This window comes from Arachis duranensis, chromosome 7 (genome assembly GCF_000817695.3).
Source record: "Arachis duranensis cultivar V14167 chromosome 7, aradu.V14167.gnm2.J7QH, whole genome shotgun sequence".
In the NCBI taxonomy this organism is placed as follows: domain Eukaryota; kingdom Viridiplantae; phylum Streptophyta; class Magnoliopsida; order Fabales; family Fabaceae; genus Arachis; species Arachis duranensis.
This window is the reverse complement of record NC_029778.3, coordinates 51,531,782-51,547,556: the sequence shown is the minus strand read 5'-3', so window position 1 is coordinate 51,547,556 and position 15,775 is coordinate 51,531,782. Positions and strand designations below refer to the sequence as shown.

The following is a 15,775-nucleotide window of genomic DNA, read 5'->3' as shown; positions in this document are numbered from 1 at the left end:
ATTGTCAAAGATCTTTTCTGGTGAAGAAGACACACATGTATCCACAGTGATTATAATTATCATTTTTTATCCATTTCAACTTGATTTGTCACTTTGTCTCCTATTTTTCATCAGAGACCAACCAGTTGGATTGAAATAACTCTTGTTTTGCTTTTAGCTTTGGTGTTGTTCTTCATGAGATCATCACTGGCGAACCTGCCATATCCAAAACTGAGGAAAGAACTCACATAATCAAATGGATAATTCTGCCCTGCTTCAGTCAGGAAGGCCTTAGAGACTGCAATGGCGTGTGTTAAATCCTGTTCCATTAATAGGCCAACCATGACTCAAGTGGTGACTGAATTGAAAGATTGTTTAGCAATGTACCTGATGATCTATGTAATTATACAAATGATGCTTCCATTGAAATAATAATTGGAGAGAGTTCTTTAGCCAGGTAGAAATGTTATCTGTTTGTAAAGTTGAAACTTTCTGGAAGGGAAACACAACTTTTACATGGAAAGAAGAGTTACAAGGACCAACTATTATGAAACTGAAATGAATATTATTATTTAGCATCCTAATCACTTGTGCTTCTTCATGGGCAACCTCAACTTTATTGAATATGGTTATTTATTTTGATAAGATACCTAGAAGTCTTATATATTGTGGCAATTGGCACACGTTTGAAAATTTGGGAGACGTATGGTACTTTGTTTATTGATTCACACTGGTCAACTGCATCATATGCTAGAGTATATATATTTTAGCAAAACCTTGAAAAAAAAAATTAAAAAAGAGAGAAAACAGCTATATGATTCTATTGATAAATATTAATATAGTCTACAGTCTACAATTCTGACAATTCAAAGGGGAAGTTTCTAAAGTCCAACACTTACATAAAAATAATGCTGTTTTTGACTTCATTAAATGAAAAGCTTAAGCTTAATCATATGTTATAGAAGTCATGATTACAAGTCCCATAACATAATCCAACATCAAATATCAAATGAGTTTTAAGTTGTGACAAGATCTCAATTCTACACATAAAGGTCAGGGGGGAAAAATGATAGGAATTTTCCTGCTTTTAGTATTTCAACTTCTGTGGAATCTTCCTATCATTGTTCATGCCCAGAATCAATCAGGTTTGGTGATCTCTCATAAGATTTTTTTTTTTTTATCAGAATCACAACTATTGTTTCTTGTGCTTATCACTTCCCCCTTTTCAGGCTTTGTTAGCATTGATTGTGGACTTGTGGATGAAGCAAGTTACAAAGATGAAACAACTTCCATATATTACACTTCAGATGCCAGCATCATAGACACTGGTGAATGCCACAACATATCACCCAAATATAAGGCCTCTTCACTTGCCAAACAGTTCTGGAATGTTAGAAGTTTCCCAGAAAGAATCAGAAACTGCTACACCCTTAAGGTCCCTCAAGGAAGAAGCAGCAAGTATCTACTAAGGGCAAGGTTCATGTATGGAAACTATGATGGTAAAGATTCACTTCCTCAATTTGATATCTATCTTGGAACCAAATGGTGGCAATCTGTAGTGTTGAAGGATCCAACCAGTGTAATAACCAAGGAAATCATCTTTGTTGCTGCCTCGGATTATGTTCATGTTTGCCTAGTTAACACCAACAAGGGTACACCTTTCATATCAGCTTTGGAGATTAGAGTTCTTGACAGTGATGCCTATCTTATTAACTCCATCGAGCTTCTCGCCCGGTATGACATAGGATTACAGGAAGATAAAACAGTCAGGTGATTATTGATTTAATCTCATTGCCAAGTTATGTATCTTAATTAAGACTTATATAAACATATAGTGTCACAACAATATAATAAGGCTCTCTGATTTGCTATTTTTGATGTTATTTTTTTCTGATCAAAGATACCCAGATGATGTCCATGATAGAATATGGACACCTTACAATTCAAAAGATTGGAAACAGATAAACACTTCTCTTGCTATAGACAAAGAATCATCTTCATACAACTTTTTACCATTACCAGCCTCTACTGTGATGGAAACAGCAGCAATTCCAACAAACAACAATGCTAATATAGAATTTAACTTCTATCCCAAGCATAATGCCTCTGCATACTATGTGTACTTCTTCGTTGCCGAAATCCAGAAACTTGAAGCAAATCAATTTAGAGACTTCAACTTTTTTGTGAATGGGGATCTTCTTAATGGTTCTCCAGTGAATCTTAAGTACCTGCAGAGCGTGTATTACATATCAATTTTGGAGAAACCACGGTTGGAACTTTGGATTAACAAAACAACCAGATCAACACTTCCCCCTCTTTTCAGTGCCATTGAGATATATATGACTAAGAATTTCTCACAATCACAAACAGACCAAACTGATGGTAACTATATATATAGATTAACTTACAAATTTTCTTGCTCTTGAAGAATTTCCTCATTTCTTATTGACTTATTAGTTCTCATATTTATGGGAACAGCTTCTGCTATCATGAATGTGAAGTCAAATTATGGGATAAAAAGAAATTGGCAAGGAGATCCATGCATTCCACTAAGTTACATGTGGGATGGTGTTAATTGCAGCAATGCTGGTTCTTCTCCAAGGATCATATACTTGTAAGTTTTGGTTAATTTTATAGTAGATGAAACTACATAGTTTTCTTTTGGATGAAATTGATGAAACTTATTTATAATCATGATGGTTGTAGGAACTTATCTTCCAGTGGTTTAACTGGAAATATAACATCAGCCATATCCAATTTGAAGTCAATAGAATATTTGTAAGTCACTGAATCCATCAGATGTACAATTATAAATGCTGAGGTATAAATTTCAAGACTTGAGTAAAAATAATTTGTTCCAATTTCAGGGATTTATCAAACAACAGTTTGACAGGATCAGTGCCTTATTTCTTATCTCAACTTCACTCCTTGAGAGTTCTGTAAGTCAGATATTTTCATATTGAAAACTTATTTCTGAATGAATTTATAAAATAAAAAATAAGTGACAGAACTCAACATTTTTTCTCCAATGAAGGAACATGGAAGGGAATCAGCTAACAGGAGCAGTTCCAATGCAACTCAGAGAGAATTCAAATAATGGCATGCTCAAAACCAGGTATGTTTTATAGTTTATACCTCAAATTTCAGTTCCAAATAGTAATATTTTATGTTACTAACATGTTTATTTATTTTTATTATTATTGTAAATGCAAGTTTTGGAGGAAATCAAGGTCTTTGCTATTCAGGTTCATGCAGCAATAGTAATAAAGTTGTGGTTCCATTGGTGGCATCACTAGGTGGAGCTTTTGTGATTCTAGCAACAGCAATCACTTCTTTCCTCATATTCAAAAGACATAGTGGTACATGATAATCATCTATGTTTGGTTTAATTTCTAAGACAGTTAGCTTTATATTTTACTCAATGCATTGTTTCCACATACAGTAGCCTCTGAAATGGGGAATCTGAGAGCATATTCAAGAATAAAGATGGAGTTAGAGTCAAATAAACAGCAATTTAGCTATGCTGAAGTCCAAAAAATTACCAAAAATTTTAAAAGGGTTGTGGGAAAAGGAGCATCTGGAATCGTGTATCATGGCTATGTAGGTGATACTGAAGTTGCTGTCAAAATGCTGTCTCCTTCAGACTCAAACTCAGCCCAAGCATATCTACAATTTCAGGCAGAGGTGATCTTAATTAAGAATTAACTATATAATTTAACTAGTTAACATAAAAATAAACATCAATAGTCTATTATATGTTAGTTAATTAACAGAAGAAGTTGCATTTTTGAGTGTGATTGACAGGCAAAACTTCTGGCTGTAGCTCATCATAAATGCTTGACACCTCTTATAGGATATTGTGATGATGGCACAAACATGGCTCTCATCTATGAATACATGCCTAATGGAGACTTAGCCTACCACTTATCTGGTAAATTACTATATAATACTATATTCACTAATCACCATTTTTTCATCACCAAGGTGTTAATTAATTAATTAACTTCATAAATAATGCAGATAAAAGTGAAACTATATTGAGTTGGCAACAAAGAATTCAAATTGCAGTAGATACTGCAGAAGGTTAGTATATATTGTTAGAGATATAATTATTTATCTGTTTCTTCTCATTAGTTTAAACTTGTTAAGATAAGTAGTTTCGTGACATAGTATCAGAGTTTTTATGATTTAAATGTCTAGAATTCGATCCTTGTCTCCTCTTAGTTTAAACTTTTGGGAGAAGTAATTTCATTAGATACATATTGAATTGAAAAAAAATAACAATGTTTTTACATAAATTATATTTGGAGTGTATGCATGTAGGATTGGAGTATCTACATGAAGGTTGTTGTCCAGGAGTTGTTCACAGAGATATAAAGTCAAAGAACATATTACTAACTGAAAAATTTAGAGGTAAATTGGCTGATTTTGGTTTGGCCAAGATCTACCCTAATGAAAATGATACACACATGTGCACTGTGGTTGCTGGCACCCCCGGATACCTTGATCCGCTGTAAGTAATTTTACACGTGTATTCAATTACATAACGTCACATAAGTAAAAATAATTATATTTTATATTGACCGTGTGAATAGTAATCCAAAAGAACTTATGTGATTGCACGACTATGTAAACTTTACACTGTCGGTGCATCAAAATTAAGCTCATATAACAATAGCACAAAAAATAAAGGTTATATCTTAATATATTGTAATCACCATTTTGATTTTGTTACTCCCTTTTAATTTAATTTAGATTGGTGTGTATTAATAAATATATTATTACTTGTTAAAATGTGTAGGTACCACAGATCAAGCAAGTTGAGTGAAAAAAGTGATGTTTATAGTTTTGGAGTGGTTTTGCTTGAGATAATTACAGGGCATCCAGCCATAACCAAAACAGAAGAGAAAGTTCACATAATTAGATTGGTTGGATCAATGCTTAGTGAAAGGGAGGTGAATGATGTTGTGGATCCAAGATTAGAAGGAAACTTTGATGTTGACTCTGCAAAGAAAGTCTTGGATATTGCAATGGCTTGTGTAGCAGCTGCTTCCATTAACAGGCCAGCAATGAGTTATGTTGTTGCTCAACTCAAAAAATGTTTGCCAGCTGATGATGATGATGTTCAAAATAGGATTACTGTAGTTAATCATCTGTTGCATGATTCTGACATTCATCAAAGTTTACCGGGCAGCATTATTGATATAATTAGTGGACAGAGCTCCCTAGAAAGGTAGAGATTATTTGTAAATTTTAAAATGTATAAATCTAATTATTTATTCCATTTTTTTATTTTTATTTAAGTAAATCATCAAATTAGTCTCAGAAAGATAATTTATTCTCCAAATTAGTTTTTGAAAGATTTTTTTTAATCAAATTCCTCTTTCAAAGATTTTAAGTTAGTCATTTTAGTACTTCCATCAAATTTTGTTGATGTGACATGTCAGGTGACACCACAGTACACACCTAGTAATCCTAATTAGCGATTAACATGATAAGTTTATGAAATTAGATCAACTCAATCCCAAATTGAAGGATTTTAATACCTCAAGTTCTTCCCTCAATTAGGTTCTGATTTGATCTAATTTCATTAACTTATCATGCTAATAGTCAATTAAAATTTCTATATGTATTATAATATCACTTAACATGTCACGTTAACAAATTTTGTCATTGTCAATAAAAAAAATAACTAAAAGACTAATGCCATTAATTTAAATAACTGATCTTTTTAAAGACGAATTTGATTATTTATTTATTTATTTGATCTCCCTTCATCCAATTGAAAAGTTTTCGTGGACATATAACATATAAGAAAGAATGCATGTTAATTTTATAGAATATGCAATGTCAGAAAAGCAAAAAAAAATTTCAAACTTACTTTTTTTAAAAAATCATTTAAACATACACATGTCTCACTAGATGTGCGTATAATCCATTAGTTAAAATACTTATATTAAGTATATCAAAATTAAACTATAATTTTATATGCTAACTTGATAAGTAAACTATAGCATGTTATTTTGATCATGTGAAATCATTAGCTAGAAGCCTAAAGCACAATACAACAAAATGTATGAAAACAAAGTCCAAATGTCTTTATTCTCTTCTCTTAGCTTCCTCCCATTTATTATGAAAGGCAAGAAGACAATGAATTAACGGTAATTTGATTTCTTGATTGAGAAATCAAATTCAAATTTAAAATATCCAAAACAAGCCAAATATCTTGTCCCTTTCACACCACAAATTCTATATATTTTGCAAGGAAACCAATAACAACCATAATCTCTTTCATTTTCTCTCATTAACACTCTTTATCTCTTTCTATTCCTATCCTCAACCTTCACTTCCTGGCAGCAATTTCAAGAGCATGCATGACCCACACTTACATATTCTTTCTATTACTATAAAATTTGAATATAAACAATTTAATCAAATTGGAAAAAACAAAGAAAAAAATTGTGAGGAAGAGTTATGTTGTGAATCTAAAATATTAGACAGGTCAACCAATATTCTTCTATTCTTATTAGAGTTCAAAAAATACAAATTTCTATGTTGAATCAATAATATTAATTTTAACGCTAAGTACATATCTTCTATCTTAATATATTAACTTCTTAAACAGCATACAATTATTTTTTTTTTCTATTTCAAAAGACAGAATAATGAATAATAACATAACATTATTTAGTACTACATACTAATATTCAAAATTATCTATACTATATTAAACTTTTTGCTAAGAGTGTCTAAGAGTGCTCATATTAAAAGATTTAAAATGAAAAACTTTTCATTCAAGATATAAAATAAAATTGAACATATTATAATACATACATACAAAACTTTAAAAACTTTTTGCTATTAGAGATCTTAACTAAACAACATTTATATTCTCTGAAAAGACAATTGTCATAAATAGAATAAACTAAGACTTTTATTATTAACTTGTTAGACTGCTTGAAACCGAAAGAAGGGGTAAGTAGTGGGAGATTAGGATAGACTTTTGTATATTTTGATGATGAAATTAAAGTTGAGCAAAAAGGGCGAATAGTTCTAAAGCATGACAGAGTAAAAGCGGAAAGGTTTCAATTTTGTACTGGGAAATGTCACATGCAGTGATACACAACAACAGTATAGCACATAGGCATGTGCTTAGTCAAGATATTCGAGCCAATAATATATTTATATATTTTTTGTTATTGTAGCCGTCGTTATCATAGTCATCATCATTAACAATATCATTAGTTTCATTAAGAGTTTGAGAATGTTGGAATGTTTTTAAATAAGACATAGATCAAGGTTATAGTACAAAGCAGTGGTGCCAAAAAAGAAGAATATACACACACACACATATACATACACGTGCTGAGCAATGAGTCTTAAAGAGTGATTTTCAAGAGCACGCTTTGGGTTGAATCAAGGAGACAGGACCACTGACTCAGCTTCACTACTCTTAAGAGAATGTCTCTTGCTTTGGTTATCTTCCATAGAATAATACCTCTTCAATATCTCCAAGAAAAATGCACTTTATTTAACTACATACATTATATTGTTATGGCAAAAATTTACATCCAAATGTGTTTATGTAAAGTTATTAATTAAAAATTATTAAATATTTTGATATGTTTAACTAAATTATTATCTGACGTGAATCAATAACTTCTACGAAAATAATGCAAAGACTTTTCAACTTTTCACCCATTATTATTATTGCATTTATTCAAAACCTAATAATAAAGTGACTACCACTTTCTAACCCTTCATCTTAATCATAGGTGTTATAATTGCTACACCTTTCTGCAAGCTAAAAGGTTATGTAAATGAATTCACCTTTCATTATTATTACTTTCACTGCTTTCATTGTAAATTAAACCATCTTGGTTCCTACTAAAAGAAAATTTAACTGCAGTGGGGAAAAAAAAAAACTCAAAAAGTATGATCATCAAAGCATGCATTAGTAATAATAGTTTAGTAGTATTAACCAAAAGCACTCTATATATTCTCTCATGCATGCATGGTACGCATTGACTACTATGCTGTATAATTAATAATTAACAATTAAACATACAAATAACATGAAAATTAAGTGATAGTTAGTCATTTTAACTATGTATATTAAAAATCAGTAACTAAATTATTAATGCATAAAATAATACACATATTTTCATGATGAGATGAAAATTAAAGTTTGAGGTTATAGGTTCCTTGTTTGAACCTCTTCTTACATATATCAGAATATTTTTAAAACACATTTAGTGTGCATATAATTAATAATTAACAATTAAACATACAAAGAACATGAAAATCAAATCGCACCAACGAGTTATAATTCAAATAGCATAGTCTTTCTGTACTTATTTAGAGGTTATATATTGTTTTTAAGCGTCTTGTTAAATAGATGGAGATGTTTTTAAAGCACATTTAATGCAGAAATAAGTTATAAATATGACATGTTATAATTGAGAAGAAGAAGTAAATATTCCTAAATTACACGTTAAATGTGGAAGATGAGATTGCTAGGGTTTAGGGTTGGGAAAATAAGATGGCATGATGGGAAAAGAAGGGTTGAAAGAGAAAGCAATGGTGGTGGTAGGAGGAACATTATGATTATTCATGGTGTCAAGCTTGTTCCCTAAGCTTTCAAGAGCTTTGACCTGTGACCTAAGAAACTTGAGGTAGTTAGCAGCTTCATCAAGCATTGAAGCTGTGTCCATCTTGCTTCCACCAGGAACAATCTTCTGCAAAACCCTAATTCTTTCACTTATTTTCTCCCTTCTTTGCCTTGCAGCTACCGTTTGAGGATCGCTTGATATCTTCACGTTCTTCCTCTTCGGCTTCTCCGCAACCTCCAATCCCAAGTTCACAGGCCGAAATGCCGCAGCTCTATATATCATCTCCTTCATCTGTGCAATGGCCTCTGGATCTGGTTCGTCAATGGTGGAATGCGATGAATTCGGCTGCTGGAAGTTGATGTTGGATGATGAACCACCATGCTTATTGTTGTTGTTGTTGTTGTTATTCTCCCATCTTGGTTTCTTGGATCTTGGTAGAGGATTCTCTTTGATAAGCTTGAAGGCGCCGCTTTCAGTGGCGGAAGAAGAAGAATTGTGGAAGATACTGAAGTAGGGACCAGTGGTGGTGGTTGCAGCAGCAGAAGAAGAAGTTTTGATAAGGTCATATTGGTCATTGATTGTCCTCTTTGAAGCTTGAGATACTGTTTCATCGAGCTCCTTATTATTGATCTGATGATGGTGATGATGATATTGCATGTTGTTCTGTTTGTTGGAAACATTATTGGTTTCAGATTCAGCAGAGGAAGCAGCAGCAGCAGCAGTGATGGCTCCATAATTAGTAGTGAAGTTCCAGAAGTTTCTGCAGTCAGATAGAATGATGGAGATGCTATCATCTTCTTCAAGAGAAGTAGTAGCAGTAGTAGTGTCTGTGTTGCTGTTGGTAGCTGAAAGCAGGCAATCGAGTGATTCAAGGGATGATGATGATTGTGTTGTGCTGTTGATGAGTTGTTGTTGTTGTTGGTGGTGGTGGTGGTGGGCCATATTGAAATCTGGCACATAATTGACTACTGAAAGTGATGGCCATGATTGGTGATTAGATGTTAAGGCTTCTTTTACATCCCAACCGGTTGATGATGATGATGATGATTTCACCGCCATACTAAAATTGTTGTTGTTGTTTCTTGTTCTCTGTGGAAAACTCACAATCTCAGCTTCTGGTGTTGCTGATGATGGGTACTGAACCATGTTGCTCATCATCATCATCACTTTTTCAGAATTTGGATATCCATTACGATGATGAGACTTGTGCATCTCTTGCATGTGATTATTAACAAAGATGGAGTAGTCTTCTTCTCCTTCCAACATTGGTATGTTATTAACAGCAAGTTGTGAAGAAGGATCCCAACTCAGACCATCCATGGATGAAGATCTAGGTAGTTTGAACTTGAATGACAAAGTGGTACTTCTTGTGATGCTACTGTTATTACCTATATATCATGTTTACATATATAAGAGAATTGAAATGCACAGAAAAAGATATAACTGTGGTTTGGTACAAAAAATAAATGCAGTGTTGAAGAGCTTACCAAATGTAGATCTATCTAGATGCTTCCAGAACACAGAATATTAACTCAAGCTGGATCCAACAGGGTGAGAATCCTTCCAACAACTGAAGAGATAAGACATGTAAGAAGATTAAATGTCAGCTTATGTGATAGTATTATTAACTCTGCCTTGTTAAAATTCATTAGGATACAAATTATGTAACAACTAATTTAAATACTGTGAATGGTAAAACTAAGGACTACTCTAAATTTTTCAGTACTTAGAGCAGAGAACAGATATATTTAAGGAAATGATGTGATGTGATGAGAGAATAAAGATTACTGTACCTCCAGATACCATGTAGTAGTGCTTTGTGTTTGTTGAAGAGAAGCTTATATATATAGATATTAGATTAGATAGGAACAATGAAAAGGTACATGCTTTTACAATAAAAACAAGTTATTGGTACTTGAACAAAGTATGTCAGGAATTGCATATTAAATAATAGGCATTTGGGAATGTATTATACCAGGGGAAATATAAATAAAATAAAGAAAGAAAGAAGAGGCTAGCTAGTATAAACTAGTATGCTTTTAACAGTTTTAGAACAGTTTAATGGTTTTGAAAAAGATAAGGACTTTGTATTTTTGAAAAGAAAGGAGCATGAGATTTCAGAAAAGAATTTTGAATCTAAATCTAAAACTGATTGAATGTGCTATTCAGTATTTATTTTTATGAAAATAATGTTATTTGTTATAAAATTTTACTGTTTTATAAAATATTGTATGTATGTGTGAGGTTTTTACCATAATGTAAACAGCTGCACCTTAAATATCTATTCTTCTTATACAAAATATTATACTTTTTAAGTGGGAAAGCTCTGACCAGTTTTGAGTTGATTATATATATTCCATGCGCATTGTACAGTTGCAGTGAAAACTGCAGTGGAAGTGGAAGCATCTTTAAACAATATCACCCACTTTTTTGTTAATCATAGATTTAATCATAGCACTTTTGATGCTTTCACTTTATACCACAGTATTTGTTTAAGTTAGGGTGGTAAAACTCTTAGAGGAATCTACTGATTAAAATCAGAAAGCACACTATACTGCTGAAGTTAGATTCAACTTTTCACTTCAAAGTTGAAAAAAATAAACTAATGGAGTTGATGACTCAAGTCTCTGATTTTTACTTAGTATATATGACTCCTAAGCATCTAAGCTCTGCTTTTCATATAAATGCTTTATGAGTTGTATATATTAAGGGATAAGGACCCCAATTTCGTCTTCTCTGGTGTATGTACATATCTCTATTCTCTTTACCAAAATACATATCTATATATATGAAACTCCTAAAACTTAGTGTATATATTAAATAATATATATAAGAAGCAAAGTGTACACTACTTGCAGGACATGAAAACTTGATAAAAAGGATGTTACTAAAAAATATGTTATCATAGGATAATAATAATTTCTATTAAGAAATATATAGTAGTGGAACATTGAAACGTGTTGGCAGGCTAGCAAATTAAGGGATCCAGATTAGTAGATAGAGAAATAAACAAAGCAAGTTGCTTCTACAAATTTGTCTCATCACAAATTTAGTTTAACTTTATTAGGAGCTGTTGTTGTTGTTGCATTATATTGCTCCCACGGGGACACAGAAATGGTTCTGAGTTCTGATCAGTGCATATAGGTAGCTAATTTCATCGGTCACATGCGCCCCATCATTACACAGCTCAGTGAATAATGGGTTCCCATAGCATATATGTATTTCCTCAAATCCTCTTAGGTTGTCAACTCATGTTCTTCTTTTACCATATCCTTTTATTCAGGTCAAGACATATATAAATGTTAGAGCTTCAACTTTCTTCATAGAAATCATTTAAAGCAGGTATAGTGGTTGAAGAAAGTTTTTGCCTAGATAAATATAATATCCACTATAGAAGAATACATAAATTAAAAGCGTAAGCTACAATGTACAATATAGGTACATAGGTAGCAATAATAACTCATGTAAATGACTTGGTATCTAAAATTAATTCACCATGCATCTTTTAACGTTCTATCTTTAACCGAAATTCCTGAACTCAAGTGTCGTGGTCAGCTTCTTAACTGTCTCAGGTTGTCATGTTCTCTAGCCCCACAATTATGTTCCTGAAGCTTCAGTCAAATAATTTGGCTTTATCTTCCAATTGGAACGAACTACACCACATTAATTTTCTGCCTATTATATACTATATAGTTAACGATAAAAGGTGGTTATTCAGATGAAGTTATTTTTTTATATAAAGACAATAGGTAAAAATTATTAAATAATTTAACTTATTTGACTCATTTTTATATGGAGACATCTTTACGTAAATAGTCACTAATGATAGAATTATATCTAAATTCCTTCTATACATTTGCTTATAAACAATAATATCAAATTGTGGTCCTATTACAATTAATCATACTTATTTTCAAATGCTATAGTTAAATTTTTGTTGACGAAGATGGAGGTTGAAATTTAAATGGAAGAGAGATATATAGAGATAGGACCAAAAGAGATTGTCAAATTGGTGGGCCCAGATTTGGGCCTACAGTGTGCGGATACCATTCGCCTCGTTATGTCGGGCTTTATGGATGCCCAAATGGGGTTGGCTTATCGGCTCGGCTCCATATAGCCAGCTGCTTATGGTCCCCGCTACACGACTCACACGTGAACTCAGCACCAATGTTTACACGTGGCAATATCTCATTGGTTGAAATTCCAATGAGATAGATAGGCTTCACCCGCATAGTTGGAAAATATTTCAATTTCAACCGCGATGGGGACCAACCCTCCCATCCAATCCAACCACCATCCATCTACATATCCTTAACATTATCCCTTTATTATTATATTATTCAAATTACATGATGTGATGTTTAATGTTTTTGAACATTTTTTCTCTTCGTCCTAAATTGTTTTTATCCACATATTTCAAGTTTTTGAAGGAGAGTTCTGGTAGTAATCTATGTTAGAATCATGAACTAATAATAACAATACCTGTGTGAAGCACTTGACTTAACATTTGTATGTGTTGACTTGGCTCAAGTCAAGTACCAAATTATGGACTGCGCACCTACGCGGTACGGTATTAATTATTCAATTTAGTTTTCTAAATCATGTCAGAAGATAATAAAAGGGGCGGTGATCAAAGTACTTGAGCTATTGCATTCAAATTTGATACACACTCTTTAATTATTGAATTTATTGTGAGATTAACATGAAAATGATCTACTAGTCTTATATTTTGGCCAATAGTAAAAAGATGCGTAATGTGTATTGATTTAGATGAGGACAACTACAAAATAATATTAAATCACGTTGTTATTATAGATTGAGACAAGCTAAGGATTGAAAGAAAAGATGTAATAGCAGTTAAGATATAGCTAGGTAGGTAGGCTATATGGACCATGAGTCCATGACGTCTTACCAATTATGATCCATCTCTCTGGTTGTAATCCTTGAATAGTTTTTTATCTAATCGTTATAATTCAATCATAACCGACAAAGTATCTCTGAAAATAATGTTATAACTCAGTAACTAATAAACATTTTTTATTTTGTAACATGTTCATTAAAAAACCGTACCGCATTTATTAAAATACTTAAAAAAATACACTAGGGTCTTATTATTATTATTATTCACAAGTAGGGATGGTAATATTATCCAAGTTTGCGGGTATCCACTCTGTCTTTACTCGTTTGGGGTGGATAATTACGTACTCCGCATCGGGGCAGATTTTTGGAAAGGACGGGGTCAGGTTTAAGTAATACCCGCCCCTATTCACCCTGCTATATATGTAATATATATAATTTTAATATATAATATGTTTAATATATGTAAAATAATTAGTAAATAATTAATAATATTGTATTATATTTAAATTTTTACTTTAATTTATGTTATGTATGTGATGATAGTTATATAAATTTTGAATTTAATTTTATTTACTGGATTTTAATAATTATAAGAGCGGATAGGAGCGGACAGGAGCAAAGGCAAGTATTAGAGAAGGGAGGCAATGCCCCCCTAAATAAAAAATTTTAATGTATAAAGGTTATTAATTTTTATATTAGCCCCCCTTAATTTTAATTTTTTCTTCTTCTAATATTATACTTTTATGTTGGCCCCCTCCTAAAAATTACTCTAGCTCTGCCCCTGGAGACGGGGCGGGTATCCGCAGGAGCGGGTTAGAGTTCAACATTTTACTACCTACGGATAAAAATGGGACAGATTCTATACGGATTATTGTACGACGGAACGGAGTCGGGTAGAGTAAAAATCCGCCCCTACCCGCCCCATTGCCAGCCCTATTTACAAGACCAAGTTTTAATTAATTTCTGTAATAATACCGAAACTGAAGAGTGGGGCATTGCCAACTATTGTATGTATGTATGTCTTGGTTCTCTGCATGAATGATATATAGGTAGGTATTGTTACAGAATTGAAATGACCATGTATGTCGGCCAACACATATATATCAACATCATCAGTGGTCGCAGAGAAAAAAAGCAAGCTTGTTGAATTCACCTATATAGCAATTAAAGCAGTAGTGAGTGTTTTACTTCTCCGATCCTATGCATGCATGTATCTTTAGGCTTGTCACAATGGATGATACATTATAGAGTACCCTACAATGGAGGTTGATGTTGACCACCACGTACGTGCACACGCCCACGTGCCCCACACAATCATCTATGTTTTTTTCTTTTGTTCCTACTTCCTAGCTAGCTACCACAACTTCATTCATACATTATCATTGTGAATTACATACAGTATTTCACGCTCTTACCAAATAATACTTACTACACTCTCTACACAGAGACATGCATGTACAAAACCAGATGGATTCCTTAATTATGATAAAGTTGACACATTCCTCGCTGATCTCGAGGCACCATGATAAGCCATGATCCAACAATCTCATTTCTTACCATGTCGGTGTATTATATAAACGGTGTCTTTTTTTTTTTAGTTTACTCAAATGATATCTCTCAATCTGACAGATTAAAGACTAAGTGTGTATTTGGATTTCAGTTTACAAACGAGAGTTTGTATAGAAGTGATTTTGCAAACTTGTTTTTAATGAAAAGTAAGTTTGTGTTAACGTGATTTATGTTTGGCAATTTTTATATCAAAATTGATTATAGTAAAATAAATGTTGTTTGGGTTATACTATTCAAAATCACTTTTAGATGAAAAATTACTAAAAAAGACATCAATTAAAATAATTTTTTATATTATTCTATTATTTTACTTTAAATATTTGAATAGATCTTATTAATTCATTTTATAAAAAAAGTTACAATAAAATATAATATATAAAAATTATAATTATAAATTTTACATAGTTGAATAAAAAATAAAAAATTTTAGCCAAAACAAAAATAAAGTATAATAAAATATAAAACGAGAATTCATGTAAATAAAAAACGATAAAAATTTTATAAAATCAATAATATATATATCATATGAATAAAAGAAATATAATAAAAAAGAAGAAAAATAAAATTCATATAAACAATATATATCAACAATATATATCATATAAAACTAACAATATAAATACAGGACATAAAAAAAAATAAAATTCATATGAGAAAGAAATAAAAAAATACCATAAAAAAATTAATAACATATTTGAGAGATGAGAGATTAAAACACTGAAAAATAATATAAAAAAGGCCAATGATAAAAATAA

The 15,775-nt window shown here is 31.8% G+C and overlaps 2 protein-coding genes across 3 annotated transcripts; one reads left to right on the top strand and one right to left on the bottom strand.

Moving 5' to 3' along the window:
- The first annotated feature begins 933 nt into the window (after positions 1–933).
- On the top strand, positions 934–5,263 carry LOC107459005 (putative leucine-rich repeat receptor-like protein kinase At2g19210). Of its 2 annotated transcripts, none has more exons than XM_052251844.1 (13): positions 934–1,124; positions 1,209–1,749; positions 1,880–2,361; positions 2,458–2,593; positions 2,686–2,757; positions 2,847–2,918; positions 3,014–3,094; positions 3,193–3,338; positions 3,425–3,663; positions 3,784–3,910; positions 4,000–4,062; positions 4,303–4,492; positions 4,781–5,263. In XM_052251844.1, exons 1-13 carry the CDS (start codon positions 1,046–1,048, stop codon positions 5,214–5,216), a joined length of 2,664 nt encoding a protein of 887 aa, XP_052107804.1. In that variant the 5' UTR covers positions 934–1,045; the 3' UTR covers positions 5,217–5,263. The 2 variants fall into 2 exon arrangements, with proteins under 2 accessions (XP_052107804.1, XP_015932716.1); XM_016077230.3 differs by having other exon boundaries at positions 936–1,124; positions 3,422–3,663.
- Positions 5,264–8,437: 3,174 nt separating this feature from the next.
- On the bottom strand, positions 8,438–9,911 carry LOC107459006 (transcription factor bHLH87). Its single transcript, XM_016077232.3, has one exon. It carries the CDS (start codon positions 9,909–9,911, stop codon positions 8,496–8,498), a length of 1,416 nt encoding a protein of 471 aa, XP_015932718.1. The 3' UTR covers positions 8,438–8,495.
- Positions 9,912–15,775: the final 5,864 nt, after the last annotated feature.

Excerpts from the sequence above, each read along its gene's own strand:
- LOC107459005 (XM_016077230.3), top strand. The coding sequence starts at position 1,046 with ATGATAGGAATTTTCCTGCTTTTAGTATTTCAACTTCTGTGGAATCTT. Across the intron at positions 2,594-2,685 it reads TCTCCAAGGATCATATACTT|GAACTTATCTTCCAGTGGTT; the intron begins GTAAGTTTTGGT and ends TGATGGTTGTAG. Across the intron at positions 3,339-3,421 it reads CATATTCAAAAGACATAGTG|TAGCCTCTGAAATGGGGAAT; the intron begins GTACATGATAAT and ends TTCCACATACAG.
- LOC107459006 (XM_016077232.3), bottom strand. The coding sequence starts at position 9,911 with ATGGATGGTCTGAGTTGGGATCCTTCTTCACAACTTGCTGTTAATAAC.